We start from the raw sequence: 25,253 nt of genomic DNA, 5'->3' as shown, positions 1-25,253 counted from the left end.
TTTATAAACTCTTGTAATTTTTATTTTCAAGATTACAGTCATGCAAAAACGTTCAGCTGCTTTTTAGTGGTGAATAGCATTTTGTGGGTGATATCCAGAATAAACAATGAAAAAGGTGAAGCGTTTTAAAGTCTGTGTGAGTAGTGTATAATCTTGCAGGTAATATCCAGAATAAAAACATGGATAATGTGTAGCTAGTAGTGAGTACAAGCTCTTCATGAGCAGTGTAGTGCTGACACCATTTCGTCTGCAATAAAGAAAAGCATCATCTCTAATTAAATTGTACATCTTTTTGATTTGTGAGTGTCGTGGAGAACCGATTATTCTGGTACAAGGATCCATCACAGACCTTAATATTTATCCCGTAATGTTTATTTCTTACACTCTACTGTAATTTGTCACTCAGGTACCTGTGAGATAATCTTAGCTTGTTGTGGATAAATAAATATTTATACATCTGTATTTGTACGTGTAATTTGCAGACTATGTTAGTATAAAAATGGAAGCTTCTGTATTGTTGACTTGCATATTTTAGTTAAATGCTAAATACCAAATGTTTTCAATGTCTTAACAAGTCCTTAAATTCTAAATGTTTGTAATCTGTGAATAATACCATTTACATGTAAAGATAGGAGTTATGTTTAGTAATTTACATGTTACATCATCTCAATAAGTAAATGTTATGGCTGCCCTAAAATTTCTTTGAGAAGATCACATGTTTTATTGTGAATGACTTCACGAAGCTTTCTTATGCGTCGGACACTTGATAAACCGACAAAGCTATGGGGCTGTAATATGGCCATGCCATTGTGAACATCACCCATAATGATTAGTTGACCGTTTATTGAAGTTATGTTGGGACATGGACAACTCCAGTCCATATTAAGAAGTGTTATCTCAAGAGGCTCTTTTCCTAAAAAGTTAAGTCCCATTTTTTCATCTTTCAGAATTTCTTCAAAGGAGACTAGAGCATGTCCAGAGTCCGGGTCTTGTGTCAATTCAGTTATGCGACCAAGAATGACAAAATCACTTCTACAGAAACTTGTTACCAACTTTTGTCGAGGTTTGCAGACTTTGCACTTTTGATTCTTGGGGAAGGGACACATATCTTCACAGATTTCCTTACTTTCAAAATTGTTTTCATTTCCACCACATCCCCCATAAATGAAAGACTGGCATTGATTCATCAGTTTGTTGTATGCCCATCTTGGTTCATATGCTTTGCATGGACCCTGTAGAGCTGGAGAATTACAAATGTTGACAGGTCCATTCATGCATGTTAACATGCATGACTCATATGTTTCAAAGTGGTTTAAATTACTATTACAGTTTCCATAGATAAATATGAAGCAATTATTTTTCTTTGCGTCAAAATACCATCTCATTTGTTCTTCCCCACAATCTTCGCTGTCTGGTGATTTCAAGCACTCGTCTGTTGGAAAAATTGTTTTGTTGTGAGTTTCTTTTGCTGGTACCTCTTTAACAGATAAAGGGAAGTTTACCTTGATCAACCCCCCTGCATTTTTGGCAGTGCATGTGTATATTCCTGCATCTTGCAATTGTGTATTATAGATCACTAATTGGGCAATATTGGTAACCACAATGTTCCCTACAACATGATTTGGGCGCATAATAAAATTTTCCTTTCCATTTACCTGTTTTTCCCAAGTTATGTCTGGTTTGGGTTTTCCTGTTACTTCGCAAAGAAAGCTTACCGTTTCCCCTACATGGACTGACTTGTAAATGGGGTTGTTAACTAATGTGGGTGGTATTACATTTATTATAGTAGTTTCATGAGGAGCCATGGTAGGGTTAGCTGTTGTCTCTGAAGGAATAGGACTTGTGTTAGGCCAGGTCAAGTGATATTTGCAAGTAACTACAGCTAGCATAATCCCCTTAGTGCAAGCTTCAGCATCCATAAAGCACTTGTTATAATAGGTAAGTCCATCAGATGCACAAGTAAAACTGGGTTCCTTCTCACATCTATCTTTGCATTTACATATGGGTTGTCCATCCCAAATGTCACATTCAGAACCTTGCTGTGTACACATGAAGAGATCACAGGTAGCCTCCTTTGGCATACCCACTGGACCTTTTTTTCCTTTGACATCCATGTATCTAGCAGCCACACAACTCCTTGTTCCACAGACGTTAGGGCAACATTTTTCATAGGTTTCACATCCCTAACAAACAAAAACAAATCATTGTTAGACATTAAAGTCAAAATCATTCTCTATCTATCTATCTATCTATCTATCTATCTATCTATCTATCTATCTATCTATCTATATATATATCATATATGTAGCACACTTTCCCCCACCCCCTGGGAGATATGGTGGCTACGGTATGTGTGGTGCCTTACCTGCGGCTCACAGGAGGCCTGAACCTCCGCTGCTGGGAGCCAGGGGTATGTATACCTGATCCGACATAGTAACAGTGCCTCCACCTGCGTGGGATCCTAACAGTGTGGGATAACCCCGTGCAGGACCATATAAGAAATACACCCTGCTATGATTTAACAAGTTTACTGAACACATGCAATAATAATGATCACACAGAACCACTCGGGCCTCGCAGGGCCGTACCTCCTCAATGTCCTCCAACCAATGTCCACACCTGATGGGTTATACTCCCAATGTACTGAGGGGCCCTTGGGCACCCAACCACCCTGGTGTCCGCAAGTAGCAACCCACCCAAATGTTTGAGACAGCACTGCCCCACTAATGTGTAAAGTTGGAGCACTTGGAGTACCAGCCCAGGTGCTCCTGCACCCGGGTCTGGCCAGAAGAAGAAACGGATCCACTGATCCCAGCGATGGTAGCATAGCCTCCACCTCCACGTTGGTTGGTATCCTGTGTGGATGGTGCCACCATGAAGAATGTCTCTTATAGGTAGCTGCTGGTCTCGTCCCAGAACAACGTAGGCCAGGATGCAGCCGCGTCCCGGCTGTGTCCCTATGCTGGTTCTACAAGGCAGTATCCCTAACTGATGGGCCTGTCCCAAGCTGTAGTGAGTCTGGGCCTACCTGGGGCCTAAGGGGATCTCTGGCCTAGTGTAGAGTCACTGACACCCTGCACATGCACACCGTACCCTTCTGGTGTCATAGCTCTGACAGGCATGACTTCAGCACGCAAAAATGTATCTATCTCCCCCTGCAGAGGAAGCTGCAGCCCTATTGGCTGTTGCATGGCATGTGACTGCAGCCCCTGGAGCTGCTGGGGGTTGTAGTTCCCCATGTGGAGTCTATTTCCCTAATGGCTGTCGCTACTGCTGCTCTGCGCATGCGCGCGCAATTCAAGATGGCAGCCCCCGCTTGTCGAGTGGGCCGTAAACTCCCAGTGACCGGCTTTCCTCTCCAGCCGCCACCGCAACCTCCCTGACTGACAACAAGGTCCCCCGCTGTAGCGGAGGTAAACGAGGGCCCCGGGAAACTTGGGGAAAGACCCTGCTATACTCTCCCTCTGGTGAAACCCCAATGCCCCGCTTGGGAATGACATAATACAACCTTTAACAGACAATATACAATTAAAATGCATACGTGTATATACAATATTACCACATGTCATAACTCTACATGAGGTTACACATTTGAGTAAACATGACAATGATGGAGTGTATCTTACTCAGAGACCACTGCTGAGCCTGATAGTGGGGTGCCCCAATTGTATCATAGGTTACCCAAGTTGGAGGGTACCTAGCAAGTTGGCGTCGGCGAAGCCCTTCTTCCACTCCCTCTGGGGAGTAATGTACATAGTACTGAGGCTCAGCCTCTCCATTGGGGAAACTAGTGTCCCTGAAAAGTGTCCCCACTGTAGCTGAGGTAAACGAGGGGACCACGGAAAGACCCTGATATATATTATATTTGGTCTCCATTCTTTATTCGCTCTCTTTCTTTCCTTTCTCTTGTGTCATTATACAACTATTAAATAAACATTCCAATTTTTGGGTTAGATATTATCCATTTTGGAGATAATTATTATGTTTCCCTTGTCCTTTTCTATCTTTCACATGATTTATTTGCGGTACACTAGTCCATTAGAAGGGACATAATTAGTGTGTGTATATATATTTATATATATATATATATATATATATAATATATATATATAAAATCAAAAAATAAATAGATGTTACCGTTCTGTTGGCTAACGAAATGCTTTTATTTGTGCGAGCTTTCGAGATACACTGATCTCTTCTTACAATGAATTGTAACATCGCCGGAAGAAGAGATCAGTGTATCTGAAAGCTCGCACAAATAAAAGCATTTCGTTAGCCACAGAACGGTAACATCTATTTATTTTTGATTATTGAAGCTCGGCTAACACGGTACTGATACCTCTACATGTATATATATATATATATAAACTTTCTGTTCATAAATTTTCTGTCCACAAAGATTCCAAGATCTCTCTCAAATTGGTGGATATATAATCCCAATATTAAATAAATACCAGCATAAACTTGTTTTATTAATCACTAGCTGAGAGACCCGGCGTTGCCCGTGAGTTAAATTTCCCGCTAGGAAAGGGGGGGAGGGGGGGAAGGGGGAAAAGGGGGGGGGGGACAGTGGACAGGAGGGGGGGAACAGTGGAGGGGGGTGGACAGTGGACAGGAGGGTGGGGGGGCAGTGGTGACAGGAGGGGGGGGGAGACAGTGGACAGGAGGGGGGGGAGACAGTGGACAGAAGGGGGGGAGACAGTGGACAGGAGGGGGGGGAGACAGTGGACAGGAGGGGGGGAAGACAGTGGACAGGAGGGGGGGGACAGTGGACAGGAGGGGGGGGAGACAGTGGACAGGAGGGGACAGGACAGTGGACAGGAGGGGACAGTGGACAGGAGGGGACGGGACAGTGGACAGGAGGGGACGGGACAGTGGACAGGAGGGGATGGGACAGTGGACAGGAGGGGACGGGACAGTGGACAGGAGGGGACGGGGACAGTGGACAGGAGGAGACGGGGACAGTGGACAGGAGGGGATGGGACAGGGGACAGTGGACAGGAGGGGACGGGGACAGTGACAGGAGGGGACGGGGACAGTGGACAGGAGGGGACGGGACAGTGGACAGGAGGGGACGGGACAGTGGAGAGGAGGGGACGGGACAGTGGAGGAGGAGGGGACGGGACAGTGGAGAGGAGGGGGGTGACAGTGGACAGGAGAGGGGTGACAGTGGACAGGAGGGGGGGTGACAGTGGACAGGAGGGGGGGGGATAGTGGACAGGAGGGGGAGTGGACAGTGGACAGGAGGGGGAGGGGACAGTGGACAGGAGGGGGTGAAAGTGAACAGGAGGGGGGGGGACTGTGGACAGGAGGGGGGGGGGACAGTGGACAGGAGGGGGGGTCCAGTGGACAGGAGGGGGGGTGGGTTGCTTAAAATTTCTGGGTCCCTCCTCTCCACTCCCCCTGTATGTTTCTTGGCTCCCCCCTCTCTCTACGCTCCTGACCCCCCCCCCCCCCCCGTAGCTCCGGTCCCCACCCTACAGTGCCTGACACACACACAGTGTCCCACACAGTGTCACATACACACACACACACAGTGTCACAAACACACACACACACAGTGTCCCACACACACACAGTGTCCCACACACACACAGTGTCACACACACACACACACACAGTGTCACACACACACACACACACAACAGTGTCTCACACAGTGTCACACACACACAGTGTCACACACACACAGTGTCACACACACACACACACAGTGTCACACACACACACACACAGTGTCACACACACACACAGTGTCACACACACACACACAGTGTCACACACACACACACACACACAGTGTCACACACACACACACACACACACACACACACACACACACACACACAGTGACACACACACACACACCACAGTGACACACACACACACACACCACACACACACAGTGACACACACACACACGTCACCTCTCGTTCTGTCCACCGCCATCTTAGTTACTCCGCGAGGGAGGAAGGGGGTCCTTCCGGCCGCCGCCATCTTAGGTGCCGCGTGTCAGCTACCTGTCCCCCCACCGGGGAGGGGGGAGGTGAGTGGAGCATCGGGGGGGGGAGGTGAGTGGAGCATCGGGTGGGGGGAGGTGAGTGGAGCATCGGGGGGGAGGTGAGTGGAGCATCGGGGGGGAGTGAGTGGAGCATCGGGGGGGAGGTGAGTGGAGCATCGGGGGGGAGGTGAGTGGAGCATCGGGGGGAGGTGAGTGGAGCATCGGGGGGAGGTGAGTGGAGCATCGGGGGGAGGTGAGTGGAGCATCGGGGGGGAGGTGAGTGGAGCATCGGGGGGGAGGTGAGTGTGGAACATCGGGGGGAGGTGAGTGGAGCATCGGGGAGGGAGGGGTGGAAGGTGAGTGGAGCATCGAGGAGGGAGGGGGGAAGGTGACTGGAGCATCGGGGAGGGAGGGAGGGGGGGAAGGTGAGTGGAGCATCGGGGAGGGAGGGGGGGAAGGTGAGTGGAGCATTGGGGAGGGAGGGGGGAAGGTGAGTGGAGCATTGGGGAGGGGGGGAGGTGAGTGGAGCATGGGGGGGGTGAGTGGAGCATCAGGGAGGGAGGGGGAAGGTGAGTGGAGCATCAGGGAGGGAGGGGGGAGGTGAGTGGAGCAATTGGGGAGGGAGGGGGGGAGGTGAGTGGAGCATCGGGGGGAGGTGAGTGGAGCATCGGGGAGGGGGGGGAGGGTGAGTGGGAGCATCGGGGAGGGAGGGGGGAGGTGAGTGGAACATCGGGAAGGGAGGGGGGAGGTGAGTGGAGCATCGGGAGGGGGGGAGGTGAGTGGAGCATCGGGGAGGGAGGGGGGGAGGTGAGTGGAGCATCGGGGAGGGAGGGGGGGAGGTGAGTGGAGCATGGGGGGGAGGTGAGTGGAGTATCGGGGAGGGGGGTGAGTGGAGCATCAGGGAGTGTGTGTGTGTGTTGGGCCCGTCCACTCCGCTCAGGCCAATGAGAGCTGTGCGGGGGCGGGCGGCCCATGGGAGCAATCTCATTGGCCTGGCCCAAGGTCCAATGAGATTGCCACTAGGGACACAGGGAGGGACACAGGGAGACACATACAGACACGGACACATAGGACACTTTCAGATATATATAGTAAGATTCCATTTATCATATAAGATTTACTTCAAACTTTATTCATATATATTCACTATAAAACTATAAAACAATGTGTGATTTTAGGGAAGAAATGAAATATATTTGAAATTATAATATATGATAAAAATTAATTGTGTATATCAAACTAATTTCCATAAATCAAACAAATTATGATATATATATATATATATATATATCATAATTTGTTTGATTTATGGAAATTAGTTTGATATACACAATTAATTTTTATCATATATTATAATTTCAAATATATTTCATTTCTTCCCTAAAATCACACATTGTTTTATTATTCATAGTATTATGATGTGTAATTAATTACATCAAGCTTTGAAACTTATTTCATTTACATCCATATAAAATATTGTGTTTTAGTTAGTCATTTATTTAATCTGTTCATAAATATTATTATCCTTGGCATTTCTATTACGGTTATGAAGAAGATTCATTGATATATGATTATTTAGATAGGTTTATACTGATGTATTATAGATCTATTGCAATTAATTCATTTGCTATCAAATATATATGAGATCAGTAGCATCAGTCATATAGGTTAAGTTTTAATGTCTAGTAATGATTAACAATGTTAAATAGATCAATGTTACACTTGATGTATGGTATATCTTATACTTCCTTACAGCCATTTGTGATATATGATATAGTCCATTATTTTTACCTCTAATTATTGATGTTCTTTTAGTAATATGCTTAATGTTAACTTGTTACCATATATTAGCATCCAGCACAGATGACCTAAATCAATTATCAAAACCATTTAGGGTTTGTAATTGTTCAATTGGACTGAGGCATTATAAATAGTAAGCCATTACAATGATAGTCCATCCCCTGATGAAATCCGCCGAGTCGGAAGAAACGCGTAGGGTCACGTGGTTAATGAACTACGGTGGTGGAGCAGTCCAGAGGCCTAACACAGACACCAGCAAAGAAGTTCCCTGAAATCTCATCCAAGACGAGCCGTGCTGAATAGGAACTGCAGGCTGCTCATTCGGGTTGCCGGAGAGACGCTGAGACGGTAACACCAGCAGCAGTGAAGACTTGTGGTTCGCACAGCTAGATGGAACGGAAGGAACTTGCTACAGTCTGATATTCGTTTGGTGCATGGGCTTGTCCTATACAACGCTTTTATTATACTGGCAAAGTGTGAGTGTGCATTTGTCTTTGTTCGTGGTTAATTAAACCTTTATTATTGGATTTTACACATGGATCGGGTGCTTTTCCTTTCTCTTTTTTTCTAATAGGTATCGTTTGGGAGGTTGTTGACCCCAAGGAAGAAGCTGCCTGGACCACAATTTTCCTTTAAGGTTTTTTATTACAGTTACAGGACATTTTAATTTACATTGTTCATTTGGACTATTGTTTTTTGAACATTTAATTTTTGACGATTTATATTTTTTTTAATTTTTATTATTTTTATGTAATCATTTTTTGTATTTTTTCATTGCACATTTTTTCACTATTTTACAATACACATGTTATATTTATCTCCATCATCCCGGTTCATACCACATTATATATAACTATACATAGTTTGTTTATAGGCATCTGTGCTGGGTGTGGCATTTTGTCAATCAGTTTCAGAGTTGCAGCAATTTAGGTGTATGCTATCACGAGCGCTGTCTATTAATTTTTTTTTTATATATATATATATATACACACACACAGTTGTGTGAAATTAGCAGGTCTAAAAATTAGGTAAATACAACCTCAGATGAACAACAACACATGACATATTACACCGTGTCATGATTTATTTAACAAAAATAAAGCCAAAATGGAAAAGCCATGTGTGAAAAACTAAGTACACCCTTCCTGCTTCCATAGGAATTAAGATGCTAAGTAGCAGACAGGTGCTGCTAATCAAATGCCATTGATTAATTGATCATCAGCAAGTGTGACCACCTCTACAAAAAACGAAGTTTTAGCAGTTTGCTGGTCTGGAGCATTAAGGTGTGTGTTAACACAATGCCAAGGAGGAAAGACATCAGTAATGATCTTAGAGAAGCAATTGTTGGTGCCCATCAATCTGGGAAGGGTTATAAGGCCATTTCAGTGGTCGACAAATCACCCAAAAATCTACATGCCTAACCAAAAAATCTACTCGCCACTTAGCTCTGCCCCAGCCCCGCCCACAGCCCACCCTTAGCCCCGCCCCAGCCCTGCTTTTAAAAAAAGAAATTGAATAAATTCCTAGTAACAACAACATTTGTTTTTGACATAACAGTTTATTTATTGTATTACATTTATACGTTACTACAATTAGTCCTTGTTACGTGTGTGTGTGTGTGTGTGTGTGTGTGTGTGTGTGTGTGTGTGTGTGTGTGTGTGTGTGTGTGTGTGTGTGTGTGTGTGTGTGTGTGTGTGTGTGTGTGTGTGTGTGTGTGTGTGTGTGTGTGTGTGTGTGTCGGATCTAGAAAAAAAAGCCAGCTGTGAATGACTAGTTTCCTGAACTCCTTAACCAGTGCCTGGACGCCCCCGCTTCACAATATCTAAAGCAGCAATCCCGCCTGGGATCTTACCTGATCCGCAGTCCCTCAATGTCCAGCTACCCTCATTCCCGCAATGTCATACATTGGAGGGGATGTGTTCCCTACCTGTCTTCTGGGTTGGGGGGGATTCCGATGTTTCCTGTGTGAAGCTCGAGAGTTAGATCTGGAAGAAAGCAGTATAGGTTATTTTGGTGTAGGTATAGGGCAGTTAAGATATACAGGGTAATTAAGATATCCAGATTCAGAGTGTGAGAGAGTGAGGGTGACAGAGAGAGAGTGTGGGTATGACAGAGAGAAAGAGAGTGTGGGTGACAGAGATAGAGGCAGAGACAAGAGAGAGAGGCAGAGACAGAGGCAGGGAGAGGGTGACAGAGAGAGAGTGTGGGTGTGACAGAGAGAAAGAGAGTGTGGGTGACAGAGATAGAGGCAGAGACAGAGAGAGAGGCAGAGACAGAGGCAGGGAGAGGGTGACAGAGGGTGGGTGATTGGGTGGGTGGGTGTATTCAATGTATTCACTCATACACACAAACTCTCAGACACACACACTCAAAGACACACACACACAGACAGACACAGACACAGACACACACACACACAGGAGACAAGGGATGTCACACATGAGAAGTACTGAGGGTTTGATCTCCCCGGGGGCCCCGCTGTAATTACCTGCCCGGGGCTCTCTTCTCTCCCCTTGTCCTCCTCGGCAGCAGCACTTCCATCTGCGTCTCCCTGTGATGCGAGTGCCCCTCCCTCCCTCCCCCCCCCCCCCCGAGTGCTGCTCTATCAATGCTACTGGGGGAGCTTCTAAGAGGGATGCATGAGCGGAGGCTGCCATGACTGACGGGCGCGACAGGGGAGGAGGAAAAGCGCTGCTCAGAGAGGCGGGGGGAGGGAAAGCACTGCTCGGGGAGGCGGGGGGAGGGAAAGCGCTGCTCAGGGAGGCGGGGGGAGGGAAAGCGCTGCTCAGGGAGGCAGGGGGAGGGAAAGCGCTGCTCAGGGAGGCGGGGGGAGGGAAAGCACTGCTCAGGGAGGCGGGGGGAGGGAAAGCGCTGCTCAGGGAGGTGGGGGGAGGGAAAGCGCTGCTCAGAGAGGTGGGGGGAGGGAAAGCGCTGCTCAGGGAGGCGGGGGGAGGGAAAGCGCTGCTCAGGGAGGTGGGGGGAGGGAAAGCACTGCTCAGGGAGGCGGGGGGAGGGAAAGCGCTGCTCAGGGAGGCGGGGGGAGGGAAAGCGCTGCTCAGGGAGGCGGGGGGAGGGAAAGCGCTGCTCAGGGAGGTGGGGGGAGGGAAAGCGCTGCTCAGGGAGGCGGGGGGAGGGAAAGCGCTGCTCAGAGAGGTGGGGGAGGGAAAGCGCTGCTCAGGGAGGCGGGGGAGGGAAAGCGCTGCTCAGGGAGGTGGGGGGAGGGAAAGCGCTGCTCAGGGAGGTGGGGGGAGGGAAAGCGCTGCTCAGAGAGGTGGGGGGAGGGAAAGCGCTGCTCAGGGAGGTGGGGGGAGGGAAAGCGCTGCTCAGAGAGGTGGGGGGAGGGAAAGCGCTGCTCAGGGAGGTGGGGGAGGGAAAGCGCTGCTCAGGGAGGCGGGGGGAGGGAAAGCGCTGCTCAGGGAGGTGGGGGGAGGGAAAGCGCTGCTCAGAGAGGCGGGGGAGGGAAAGCGCTGCTCAGGGAGGCGGGGGGAGGGAAAGCGCTGCTCAGAGAGGTGGGGGAGGGAAAGCGCTGCTCAGAGGCGGGGGGAGGGAAAGCGCTGCTCAGGGAGTTGGTGGCGGGGTAATCTCCCGCAGCAACATGAACGCGCCTCCTTTTTTTTTTTTTTCCATCCTTCAGCGCGAGCGGGGGAAATTAAACAGCAGCACGTGCGCTTCTTGGGCCAATCGCCAAGAGGGCAATTTCAGGTCACCCCCGGCGACTGGGTTTGTCGAACACTGGCCATTTCCAAACAATTTAAAGACCATCATTCTACAATGAAAAAGATTATTCAAAAGTGGAAAACATTCAAGACAGTTGCCATCTTCCCAGGAGTGGACGTCCCAGCAAATTCACCCCAAGGGCAGACCGTGCAATGCTCAGAGAAATTGCAAAAAACCCAAGAGTTACATCTCAGACGCTACAGCATGCCTGCTCAACTCCAGTCCTTGAGGGCCGCAAACAGGCCAGGTTTTCAGGATATCCCTAAATCAGCACAGCTGGCTCAATTAGTGGTTCAGTCATAACTGAGCCACTAATTGAGCCAGCTGTGCTGAAGTAGGGATTTCCTAAAAACCTGGCCTGTTTGCGGCCCTCGAGGACTGGAGTTGTGCAGGCCTGCTCTACAGGCCTCAGTTAGCATGTTAAATGTTAAAGTTCATGACAGTACAATTAGAAAAAGACTGAACAAGTATGGTTTGTTTGGAAGGGTTGCCAAGAGAAAGCCTCTTCTCTCTAAAAAGAACATGGAAGCACGGCTTAGGTTTGCAAAGTTGATCTGAACAAACCACAAGACTTCTGGAACAATGTCCTTTGGACAGACGAGACCAAAGTGGAGATGTTTGTCCATAATGCTCAGCGCCACGTTTGGCAAAAACCAAACACAGCATATCAGCTCAGCACAAACACCTCATACCAACTGTCAAGTTGGTGGAGGGGTGATGATTTGGGCTTGTTTTGCAGCCACAGGACCTGGGAACCTTGCAGGCATTGAGTCGACCATGAACTCCTCTGTATACCAAAGTATTCTAGAGTCAAATGTGAGGCCATCTGTCCGACAGCTAAAGCTTGGCCGAAATTGGGTCATGCAACAGGGCAATGATCCCAAGCACACCAGCAAATCTACAATAGAATGACAGAAATAGAAAGGAAATCAAGGTGTTGCAATGGCCCAGTCAAAGTCCAGACCTCAACCTGATTGAAATGCTGTGGCTGGACCTTAAGAGAGCTGTGCATAAATAAATGCACACAAACCTCAATGAACTGAAGCAACGTTGTAAAGAAGAGTGGGACAAAATTCCTCCACAACGATGTGAGAGACTGATAAAGTCATACAGAAAATGATTACTTCAAGTTATTGCTGCTAACGGTGGTTCTACAAGCTATTGAATCATAAGATGTACTTAGTTTTTCACACATGGCTTCTCCATTTTGGCTTTATTTTTGTTAAATAAATCATGACACGGTGTAATATGTCATGTGTTGTTGTTCATCTGAGGTTGTATTTACCTAATTTTAAGACCTGCTAAGGAACAGATGATTGTTATTATGTCCTGATATGTAAAACCATAGAATTCATTTTTCACACCATGTGTATATATATATACTAGCTGATATACCCGGCGTTGCCCGGGCGTGGAAGGGCAGGGGGCATGGAATGGAAGGGTGGGGGGGGAGGGGCGTCAAAGGGCGGGAGGGGGCTAAGGGGCGTGGAAGGGCGGGGAGGGCAAAGGGCAGGGAGGGGCAGGGGGGCAAAGGGCAGGAAGGGGCAGGGGGGCAAAGGGCAGGGAGGGGCGTGCAAAGGGCAGGGAGGGGCGGGGGGCAAAGGGCAGGGAGGCAAAGGGCAGGGAGGGGCGGGGGGGCAAAGGGCAGGGAGGGGCGGGGGGGCAAAGGGCAGGGAGGGGCGGGGGGCAAAGGGCAGGGAGGGGCAGGGGGGAGTAAAGGGCAGGGAGGGGCAGTGGGGGGCAAAGGGCAGGGAGGGGCAGGGGGGCAAAGGGCAGGGAGAAGCGGGGGGGCAAAGGGCAGGGAGGGGCGGGGGGAAAAGGGCAGGGAGGGGCGGGGGGGGGCAAAGGGCAGGGAGGGGCGGGGGGGCAAAGGGCAGGGAGGGGCGGGGGGGCAAAGGGCAGGGAAGGGCGGGGGGCAAAGGGCAGGGAAGGGTGGGGGGGGCAAAGGGCAGGGAAGGGCGGGGGGGCAAAGGGCAGGGAAGGGCGGGGGGGCAAAGGGCAGGGAGGGGGGGCAAAGGGCAGGGAGGGGGGGCCAAAGGGCAGGGAGGGGGGGCCAAAGGGCAGGGAGGGGGGGGGTCCAAAGGGCAGGGAGGGGGGGGGGCAAAGGGCAGGGAGGGAGGGGGGAGGGGGGCAAAGGGCAGGGGGGGGGCAAAGGGCAGGGAGGGGGGGCCAAAGGGCAGGGAGGGGGGGGCAAAGGGCAGGAAGGGGGGGAGGTCCAAAGGGATGGGGGGGGTCCAAAGGGCAGGGAGGGGGGGGACAAAGGGCAGGGAGAGGGGGGGCCAAAGGGCAAGGAGGGGGGGGTCCAAAGGGCAGAGAGGGGGGGTCCAAAGGGCAGGGGGACAAAGGGCAGAGAGGGAGGGGGGCAAAGGTCAGGAGGGCAAGAGGGCAGGGGGGTAAGAGGGCAGGGGGGGCAAGAGTGCAGGGAGCAAGAGGCCAAAGAGCAGGGGGGCAAAGGGCAGGGTGGCAAAGGGCAGGGAGGCAAAGGGCAGGGAGGCAAAGGGCAGGGGGCAAAGGGGAAAGGGGCAGGGGGAGGGAGGGCAGGGGGGAAAAGGGCAGAGGGCAAAGGGCAGAGGAGGGAGGGCAGGGGGAGGGAGGGAGGGCAGGGGTAGGGAGGGCAGGGGGAGGGAGGGCAGGGGGCAAAGGGCAGGGGGCGGGAGGGCAGGGGGCAAGGGCAGGGGGAGGGAGGGCAAGGGGAGGGAGGGAGGGCAGGGGGCAAAGGGCATTGGGAGGGAGGGCAGGGGGGCAAAGGGCATTGGGAGGGAGGGCAGGGGGGGCAAAGGGCATTGGGAGGGAGGGCAGGGGGGCAAAGGGCATTGGGAGGGAGGGCAGGGGGGCAAAGGGCAGGGGGAGGGAGGGCAGGGGGGCAAAGGGCAGGGGGAGGGAGGGCAGGGGGCAAAGTGCAGGGGGAGGGAGGGCAGGGGGGGCAAAGGGCAGGGAGGGCAGGGGGGGCAAAGGGCAGGGAGGGCAGGGGGGGCAAAGGGCAGGGGGAGGGAGGGCAGTGGGGGCAAAGGGCAGGAGGGCAGGGGGGGCAAAGGGCAGGGGGGGCAAAGGGCAGGGGGGGCAGGGGGGGCAAAGGGAGTCAGGGACGCGTTAAATATATATATACTAGCTGAGAGACCCGGCGTTGCCCGTGAGTTAAATTTCCCGCTAGGAGGGGGAGAGCGGACGGGAGGGCGGACGGGAGGGCGGACGGGAGGGTGGACGGGAGGGCGGACGGGAGGGTGGACGGAGAGCGGAGGGGAGGAGGGGGGGGAGAGCGGAGGGGAGGAGGGGGGAGAGCGGAGGGGAGGAGGGGGGGGAGAGCGGAGGGGAGGAGGGGGGGGAGAGCGGAGGGGAGGAGGGGGGGAGAGCGGAGGGGAGGAGGGGGGGGGAGAGTGGAGGAGGGGGGGGGAGAGCGGAGGAGGGGGGGAGAGCGGAAAAGGGGGGGGGAGAGTGGAGGAGGGGGGAGAGCGGAGGAGGGGGGGAGAGCGGAGGGGAGGAGGGGGGGAGAGCAGAGGGGAGGAGGGGGGATAGCGGGGGGGGAGAGCGGAGGGGAGGGGAGAGCGGAGGGGAGGAGGGGGGGAGAGCAGAGGGGAGGAGGGGGGAGTGCGGAGGAGGGAGGGGAGGAGGGGGGGAGAGCAGAGGGGAGGAGGGGAGGGGAGAGCAGAGGGGAGGAGGGGGGAGGGAGAGTGGAGGGGAGGAGGGGGGGGAGAGTGGGGGGGAGAGGGGAGGAGGAGGGGGGGAGCGGAGGGGAGGAGGAGGGGGGAGAGGACGGAGGAGGAGGGGGGAGAGCGGACGGGAGGAGGGGGGGAGAGCGGACGGGAGGAGGGGGGGAGAGCGGATGGGAGGAGGAGGGGGGAGAGCGGACGGGAGGAGGAGGGGGTGGGGGAGAGCAGACGGGAGGAGGAGGGGGGGGAGCGGACAGGAGGAGGAGGGGGGGGGAGAGCGGACGGGAGGAGGAGGGGGTGGGGGAGAGCAGACGGGAGGAGGAGGGGGGGGAGCAGACGGGAGGAGGAGGGGGGGAGCGGACAGGAGGAGGAGGGGGGGGAGCGGACGGGAGGAGGAGGGGGTAGGAGCGGATGGGAGGAGCAGGGGGGGAGCGGACGGGAGGAGGAGGGGGGGAGCGGACGGGAGGAGGAGGGGGGGGGAGCGGACGGGAGTAGGAGGGGGGGAGCGGACGGGAGGAGGAGGGGGGGGAGCGGACGGGAGGAGGAGGGTGGGAAGAGTGGACAGGAGGGGGGTGGGTTGGTTAAAATTTCCAGGTCTCTCCTCTCCACTCCCCCTGTATGTTTCTCAGCTCCCCCCTCTCTCTCCCCTCCTGCCCCCCCCATGTGACACAGACACACAGTGACACACACACACAGTGTCACACACACACACAGTGACACACACAGTGACACACACAGTGCACCCATGCCTGTCTGCACCATGTTTTTTCAATAAAGAACTTTATTTTTTATCAAACTGCTGCTGTCCCGTGGATCCAGTTCTTTGCTGTGCGCTGCATCTCTACACTTGTGGCTACCTGAATCACACACACACAGTGACACACACACACAGTGAGACACACACACAGTGAGACACACACGCACACACACAGTGACACACACACACACAATGAGACACACACACAGTGAGACACACACACACACACACACACAGTGAGACACACACACAGTGACACACACACACACAGTGACACACACACAGTGAGACACACACACAGTGAGACACACACACACAGTGACACACACACACACACAATGAGACACACACACAGTGAGAGAGACACACACACACACACACAGTGAGACACACACACACACAGTGACACACACACACACACACACACACACACACAATGAGACACACACACAGTGAGAGACACACACACACACACAGTGAGACACACACACAGTGAGACACACACACAGTGACACACACACAGTGAGACACACACACAGTGAGACACACACACACAGTGAGAGACACACACACAGTGACACACACACACACACAGTGACACACACAGTGACACACACACACACACAGTGAGAGACAAACACACACACACACACACACACACACAGTGAGACACACACACACAGTGACACACACACACAGTGACACACACACACACACACACACACAGTGAGACACACACACACACACGTCACCTCTCCTTCCGTGCGCCGCCATCTTAGTTAGTCCGCGAGGGAGGAAGGGGGTCCTTCGGGGCACCGCCATCTTAGGTGCCGCGTGTCCCCCCGCCGGGGAGGGAGGTGAGTGCGGGAGGGAGGTGAGTGCGGGAGGGAGGTGATTGGGAGGGAGTGGAGCGGGAGGGAGGTGAGTGGAGCGGGAGGGAGTGGAGCGGCTTCCGGGCACATCTTAGGTGGCCGCGTGTCCCCCCGCCAGGGAGGGAGTGGAGCGGGAGGGAGGTGAGTGGGGAGGGAGGTGAGTGGAGCGGGAGGGAGTGGAGCGGGAGGGAGGTGAGTGGAGCGGGAGGGAGTGGAGCGGGAGGGAGGTGAGTGGAGCGGCTTCCGGGCGCCTATTAGGTGGCCGCGTGTGACCCCGCCGGGGAGGAAGTGAAGTGGGAGGGAGTGGGAGGGAGGTGAGTGGAGCGGGAGGTGAGTGGAGCAGGAGGGATGTGAGTGGAGCGGGAGGGAGTGGAGCGGGAGGTGAGTGGAGCGGGAGGGAGTGGAGCGGGAGGGAGTGGAGCGGGAGGGAGGTGAGTGGAGCAGCTTCCGGGCGCCTCTTATGTGGCCCCGTGTGCCCCCGCCGGGGAGGGAGGTAAGTGGAGCGGGAGGGAGTGGAGCGGGAGGGAGGTGAGTGGAACGGGAGGGAGGTGAGCGGAGGTGAGTGGAGCACCAGGGAGGGGGGAGGTGAGTGTGATGGGGGAGGGGAGAGGACAGAGAGGTGTGTGTGTTTTTTTGGACCTTTGGCCCGTCACTCCGCCTCAGGCCAATGAGAGGTGTGGGGGGCGGGCCAAGGGGGTGGTGTGAGTGTGTGAGGCCAATGAGAGGTGTGCGGGGGCGGGCGGCCCAAGGGACCAATGAGATTGCCGCTAGGCCATGCAGACAAACATACAGTGCTTTCACAAATATATAGTAGATTATTTATAAATTGTGGAACAATAGATGACTATTTGTTGTAAAGGTTGGATAATAATGTTGAAAAGAAAGATGGACTAAAATGTAATACGATGTTGTTTAAAAATGGTTTATTGTAAACACACCACAGTACAATGTATATTTTGGTGACATAACAGATGTAAAAATGTGAGGCATGTGTCCTGCTAGGGTGTGAGGCGGCAGGTGGCGCATGGGTTGTGAGTGCTGTCTGTGAGTGGGGGTCCTGCTAGGTTGTGAGACGGTGGGTCAGTGATGTCGGTGCGTAGGGGCGGGAGGCAGCAGGTGTGTGTGGCGGCAGGTATGTGTCGAGTGTGGCGGGTGTCTGTTGAGTGCGTGCAGCGGCTGTGAGGCGGCGGGTGAAAGGCAGAGGCGGGCGGAGTAAGGGTGGGTGAAAGGCAGAGGCGGGTGGGCGCGAAAGCAGAGGCGGGAAAGAAGGGGTGGGTAGGCGGGAAGGCGGGCAGGAAGGCGAAGGGTGGTGGGAAGGGGTGGAGGAGGGGGTGGAAGGGGGGGAAGGGGTTGGGAGGGGGGAAGGGGGTAAGGTGGTGGGAGGGGGAAGGGGGTGGGAGGGGGGGTTGGAGGGGGGGAGGAAAGGGGATGGGAGGGGGGGAGGAAAGGGGAGTGGAGGGAGGAGGTAAAGGGGGGCGGAGGGGGGAGGAAAGGGGAGTGGAGGGGGGGAGGAAAGGGGAGTGGAGGGGGGGAGGAAAGGGGAGCGGAGGGGGGAGGAAAGGGGAGCGGAGGGGGGGAAAGGGGAGCGGAGGGGGGGGGAAAGGGGAGCGGAGGGGGGGAAAGGGGAGCGGAGGGGGGGGAAAGGGGAGCGGAGGGGGGGGAAAGGGGAGCGGAGGGGGGGGAAAGGGGAGCAGAGTGCGGGGGGAAAGGGGAGCGGAGGGGGGGAGGAAAGGGGAGTGGAGGGAGGAGTGAAAGGGGAGTGGAGGGAGGAGGTAAAGGGGGGTGGAGGGGGGGAGGAAAGGGGAGTGGAGGGGGGGAGGAAAGTGGAGCAGAGGGGGAGGAAAGGGGAGCGGGGGGGGGGAAAGGGGAGCAGAGGGGGGGAAAGGGGAGCGGAGGGGGGGTAAAGGGGAGCGGAGGGGGGGGAAAGGGGAGCGGAGGGGGGGGGGGAAAGGGGAGCGGAGGGGGGGGGGAAAGGGGAGCGAAGTGCGGGGGGGAAAGGGGAGCGGAGTGCGGGGGAAAAGGGGAGCGGAGTGCGGGGGGAAAAGGGGAGCGGAGGGCGGGGGGAAAAGGGAGCGGAGGGCGGGGGAAAAGGGAGCGGAGGGCGGGGGGAAAAGGGAGCGGAGGGCGGGGGGAAAAGGGAGCGGAGGGCGGGGGGAAAAGGGAGCGGAGGGCGGGGGGAAAAGGGAGCGGAGGGCGGGGGGAAAAGGGAGCGGAGGGCGGGGGGAAAAGGGAGCGGAGGGCGGGGGGAAAAGGGAGTGGGGGAGGGGGGGGAAGGGGAGTAGGGGAGGGGGGGAAAGGGGAGTGGGGGAGGGGGGTGGAGAGCAGTGGGCATATGTATTGTCATAATTTATGTATGTGCATGCCCCCCCCCCCTCCGGGCGTCCGTCCCCCCGCTGGTTCGGCGGGTGGCGCTCCCTCGTTCCCCGTGACTCGCCCGCCCCCCCTGTTCCCTGTGATTCGCGGCTCGCCCCCCCCCCCCCCGTTCCCTGTGACTCGCGCTCCCCCCCCCGGCGCCCGCTTGGTCCCCCGATGTGCCGCCCGGCTGAGTGAGGCGTGCAGGCGGCAGGAAGCGCCCTGTGTGGGCCTGTGTGGGCCTGCAGCCTCGCACCTGAAATAGGAGAGTTACTGGCAGGGGTGTGACTTACCTGAGGGGGAGGTAGCGCCGGGGAGGTAAGGGAGCGGCTGGGGTAGGAGGGCCGTGCTTCCCCTCCGTCTGGAGCCGGTGCAGGGCGGCGCACGTGATGGGGGGGGGGGGGCGGACAGAGGGTGTGTGTGTGTGTCCTGTCTGTATATGTGTGTCCTGTCTGTGTATCTCAGTGTGTGTGTGTGTATATCTGTGTGTGTCTCCGTGTGTGTGTATCTCTGTGTGAGTGTATGTGTGTGTCCGGCCAATGAGAGGTGTGCGGGGGTGGGCCAAAGGAGCCAATGAGATTGCCGCTAGGGACACAGGGAGGGACACAGGGAGACACATACAGACACGGACACATAGGACACTTTCAGAAATATATAGTAGATACACACACACAAGTAAGTTCAGCAATGCACACACCACCCAGGACATACTTGAAAACGAGAGGTAACTCTCAATGTATTACTTCCTGGTAAAATATTTTATAAATAAATAAATAAGTAAATCTGTGTTATATAGACAGATGCTTATCCCATAGATATCCAATAGAACAATTTTGCCAGGTATAACGCTGGCAAGAAGAGACAGCACACCACACTTTCTAATCCAAAATTATGTATTAAAACATATGCCGGTATGCTGTCTCTTCTTGCCAGCGTTATACCTGGCAAAATTGTTTATATATATATATACATACATACATACATACATACATACATACATACATACATACATATATATATATATGTAGTGGTATCAGTACCGTCTTAGCCGAGCTTCAATAATCAAAAAATAAATAGATGATACCGTTCTGTGGCTAACGAAATGCTTTTATTTGTGCGAGCTTTCGAGATACACTGATCTCTTCTTCCGGCGATGTTACAATGAATGAAGCAAGCAAAAGCTATACTATAAACAGTGTCTATTGGAATGTTATCTGTGCTGGTCCTTCCCCCGGTGTGGATGTGTTTTATGGCTGGAGGTGTCAAAAGGTTACTGAAAGCAAGTGAAGAAAGAGTGTGTATGTGTATCAGTGTGAATAAAAATGAATGGAGAGCCCACAGTATATACAGTGCTTTACAAAAGGTGTGTGTGGAGTGGGAGTGGATATAAATGGTGTGGGTGGGTGTGGAAATGTGAGAGTTAGTAGCACAACTAAAAGTGTGTGTGGATACTTTGTGGTCCCTATTGGTGTATAGGGATGGAAAAACAAGGAGTATTAGTATGTGTGAGAGACAGCTGTGTGTGCAGACATATAGCACAGTATGTACAGACATGGCCTGTAGCGCTCATGGGAAGAGAGTTCACTTGTGTCAGTAATGACTCATAAAATTTCGATCTCTGTTTAGGCCACTGCAAAGTGTCCCGAACAGTTGCATAAATTTGTATTCATGCAACCGTCTCTCTTTCGGTGTTTTAAGATTACCTTTGAGTATGGCAACCCTCAGATCGTTCATCTTATGGCCAGAGTCAGAGAAATGTTCGCCAACAGGACTGTCTCTTGTTCCGCGTGTGATGCTGTGGCGGTGCAGGTTCATTCTCTTGTTTAGCCCCTGCCCTGTCTCACCTATGTAGTAGCAGCCCCCTGGGCATTTCATGCACATGATGAGGTACACGACATTCTTGGAGGAACAGGTGAATCTTCCTCTGATTTTACCAAATCAAAGGTGAGACAGGGCAGGGGCTAAACAAGAGAATGAACTTATTTTTTTATTATATATATATATACTAGCTGAGAGACCCGGCGTTGCCCGTGAGTTAAATTTCCCGCTAGGAGGGGGAGAGCGGACGGGAGGGCGGACGGGAGGGCGGACGGGAGAGCGGACGGGAGGGCGGGGGGAGAGCGGAGGGGAGGAGGGGGGGGAGAGCGGAGGGGAGGAGGGGGGGGAGAGCGGAGGAGAGGAGGGGGGGGAGAGCGGAGGGGAGGAGGGGGGGAGAGCGGAGGGGAGGAGGGGGGGAGAGCGGAGGGGAGGAGGGGGGGAGAGCAGAGGGGAGGAGGGGGGGGAGAGCGGAGGGGTGGAGGGGGGGGAGAGCGGAGGGGAGGAGGGGGGGAGAGGGGAGGAGGGGGGGAGAGCGGAGGAGGGGGGGAGAGCGGAGGTCCCCCGATGTGGTCCCCCGATGTGCCCGATGTACCGCCCAGCTGAGTGGTCCCCCGATGTGCCCGATGTGCCGCCCGGCTGAGTGAGGCGTGCAGGCGGCGGCAGGAAGCGCCCTGTGTGGGCCTGTGTGGGCCTGCAGCCTCGCGCCTGAAATAGGAGAGTTACTGGCAGGGGTGTGACTTACCTGAGGGGGAGGTAGCGCCGGGGAGGTAAGGGAGCGGCTGGGGTAGGAGGGCCGCGCTACCCCTCCGTCTGGAGCCGGTGCAGGGCGGCACACGTGATGGGGGGGGGGCGGACAGAGGGTGTGTGTGTGTGTGTGTGTGTGTGTGTGTGTCCTGTCTGTATATGTGTGTCCTGTCTGTGTATCTCAGTGTGTGTGTGTGTGTGTGTGTGTGTATATCTGTGTGTGTCTCAGTGTGTGTGTATCTTTGTGTGTGTCTCAGTGTCCTGCCAGTGTGTGTCTCCGTGTGTGTGTATCTCTGTGTGAGTGTATGTGTGTGTCCGGCCAATGAGAGGTGTGCGGGGGCGGGCCAAGGGAGCCAATGAGATTGCCGCTAGGGACACAGGGAGGGACACAGGGAGACACATACAGACACGGACACATAGAACACTTTCACAAATATATAGTAGATATATATATATTAGAAAAAGAAAGAGAGGCGCATGCCATATAGCGTCATTCTGTACAGAATTTATTCTCATTAATAGTAGTTTTAAAAAGCACACACACAAGTGTAGCTAGAACAAAAGCAGGTAGAGTCAGTCAATCTCATGAGAGATGATACTCATCTGTAACAACTTGTGCCTCCGCCAGGAATCACCATGTAACCTCACAACCAGTCTAGGAACAAATGTCCTTGATATGAACTCCTCCAGAATAACAAGAAGGCAATGGATAGTACTTGGAACAAATACTATTAGTTCATGTCCTGTTTAGCCACAGTTGCGGTTAGAAAGTAGCAGTGTCTCGATACACAGATCACTCGTGGTGATGGGGTGACATCATACATCCCAGCATGCATTTCCCTATACGTTTCGTCACTGCACGTGACTTCGTCAGGGTCCGATTATAAAGCTGACCGTGAGCATTTAAAAGCCTATATTGGATAATTACGATCAGCTGTACTTACTTAGATTTAATGCGCGACCAATCCAAAGCAGTACAAACAGAAAAAAAACCTCATAAATTGTATAAACATATTAAGAACAACAATAACCTCTAGAACTATATAATACAGTAAACAAGAGAACAACACAAACCCAATGTATTTATGTGGGAGTGAAATATTATAATTATAAAATACATAAATTAGAATTGCCTGTAACTCTTACATAACATGAAAAACATAATTGCAATTAGAATTCATTTCATGAAAATACACAGCAGAAAATGAAGAAATAAAACAATTATATGTAAGAGTTGAACATGCATGACATTGCATGTTTGCAATATAATTGTTAAAAAAATGCCACCACATATGGCGCTAATAAGAGAGGACCAAGAATTATGGACTAAAACAGGAAAAGGGATATTTTAGAAATAACGGACCAGATGTTACCCTCCAAAAAATACCTGACCAAAAAGGGAAAAAAGGGGGGGGGGGAATGGTGGGGGGTTGGAAAGGAAAGTGGTAGCAGGTTGGACAAGGTGGGGGGGAAGAGAGAAAAGGGGAACCGAGGGGGAAAGGGGGAAAGATAGTGTGTGTGGAGATGATGTAGACACAAGAAGGAAATAGGTATAGAGGGAAACAAAGACGAGGGCATTGGAAAAGTATAGTTGAAAAGAAAAAGAAAAAAGAAGGTAAAAGAAAAGAAAAACAAAACAGTAAATCATGAATAGTTAAAATACATTTTTATTTTAACTATTCATGATTTACTGTTTTGTTTTTCTTCTATTCTTTTCATTTTCAACTATCCTTTTCCAATCCCCTCGTCTTTGTTTTTCCCACCCTTTTCCCACCCTTTTCCCCTCTATACTGTACCCTTTTCCTTCTTGTGTGTGTGTGTATGTGTATGTGTGTATATATATATATATATATATATATATATATATATATATATATATATATATAGGTTAAGTATCTGTAATCTAAATTTAGCGTAGGTTGAACTTGATGGACATATTTATTTTTTTAATCTCATATACTATGTAACATCTGCAGCAAAGTTTATGCCCCAAAAATTGCACCACTTTTTTCTCGATACACATGGGCAATACTATATATTACAACTATTTAATAGTATTGAAGATAAATTAGAAACAATTTCCTTAATCATGCAATCACTATTTTTTTTAAATAAAGCAGAATATATGGGGAACAAAAAAAAGTATTTAATCCATAAGAATTTTATAATTAGGTATCAAACTCATTATTTCCATAAGTAATAGTCAGTTCTTTTTGTTCCTTCCCCAAAAATAAAATAAAATCCTTTTCTTTCAGGGTAGTATAGAAAAACAAAAAAGACACAATCAAACATAATGAGTTTAAACAGAACTTCAATTTGTGCATCTTTAAAGAGATGTAGCCTAAGTTCTAGTAGCCATCCTGGGGAAGTGTCACATTGTTGTACTGGAGGTTGTGATACTTTTTAATGAACCAGAAAGAGAGTTGAGTTCAACGCTTCGTTTTACAACGAATGGCTTATCCAACGCTGTGCAATGCATACCTATGTTCAATTTTACAACGCCAAAACCGCTTATCCAACGCTCTTACGACGCTTTGCAAAGTTGTTTATGTGTATATAACATATATTATATTATACTTTATAATATATTATATATTATATTGTATATATATTACAGTATATACACTATATAATTTATATGTGTGCTGCATATCTTATTGCCTGCTTAAAATATTTGGTGTATTTTAGTGTTAAAAATGCCTTCAGGAACAGAACCTTTCATTTAAACAGTGTTCCTATGGGAAAACGTGCTTTGAGACGTTTCGCTATCCAACGCCATTTTAAGTAACGCATTGTGTCGGATACCCGAAGACTGCCTGTAAATGTAATAGAATGCAAAGACCTAACCTCTATTACAAGTCTCTTTTTCATGTATGCTAGAGCTTTAGAAACATCAATATCATTTATTTATCAGTCTTCGGGATCCAAAATGAAGGCAAAAAACTAAACCGCACCAGATTTATCAAGAAAAAAAATTGACATGGAAACCAATGGGCTTTTTCTTCCTTGGTAGATCCAGTGCAGTATTTTTTCACCAGTTGCGCTCTAGTTTTTGCAGCCAGCAGACTTTGATAAATTACCCCCAAAGATCTGTTTTTCTTGTGTACTTTTTATTAACTGATGATAGAGCTTTAGAGAAATGAATAAAGTCCAACTCTCACCTGGTCAGCTTGACATTCTCTCTTGCAGGTACTTTGTGCATCCACCCACAGGTTTGGGTTCATATCATTGGGACAAATACCAGCATGAGAGTACCGTATCTGAGGCAACGTTTCACTTTGTAAAGGTACATTAAGTAAGAAAAGTACGATGGTTTTTCCAGCTAAGATCCACATCCATCGATAAAAAAATATCCACCACATTTCAAATCTTCTTTGAATAACCCCTTGGCTTTTAAAAAGTTTGAATATGGTTGCTTCTGAAACTTCGGAAGACTGTCAACTACTGTATACAGTCTGCTCAAAACTGCAATGGATTAATGGACTTATAAAAAAAAATAACCTTTTATTTTAAGGACTGAACTAATACTTGCTGTACTAATTATT

General features: G+C 51.4%; 1 protein-coding gene across 1 annotated transcript; it reads right to left on the bottom strand.

Annotated features, from left to right (window-relative positions):
* WFIKKN2 (WAP, follistatin/kazal, immunoglobulin, kunitz and netrin domain containing 2) lies at positions 1-25,253 on the bottom strand. Its single transcript, XM_075579585.1, has 2 exons — positions 24,870-25,253; positions 1-2,183 (listed from the first exon to the last, which is right to left on the bottom strand). The coding sequence occupies exons 1-2, from the start codon at positions 25,068-25,070 to the stop codon at positions 681-683; spliced, it is 1,704 nt and encodes a 567-aa protein (XP_075435700.1). The 5' UTR covers positions 25,071-25,253; the 3' UTR covers positions 1-680.

The sequence above is a fragment of the Ascaphus truei genome, chromosome 22 (genome assembly GCF_040206685.1).
Source record: "Ascaphus truei isolate aAscTru1 chromosome 22, aAscTru1.hap1, whole genome shotgun sequence".
Classification (NCBI taxonomy): Eukaryota; Metazoa; Chordata; class Amphibia; order Anura; family Ascaphidae; genus Ascaphus; species Ascaphus truei.
Note: the sequence above shows the minus strand (reverse complement) of the source record. Positions and strands in the feature narration are given on the sequence as shown.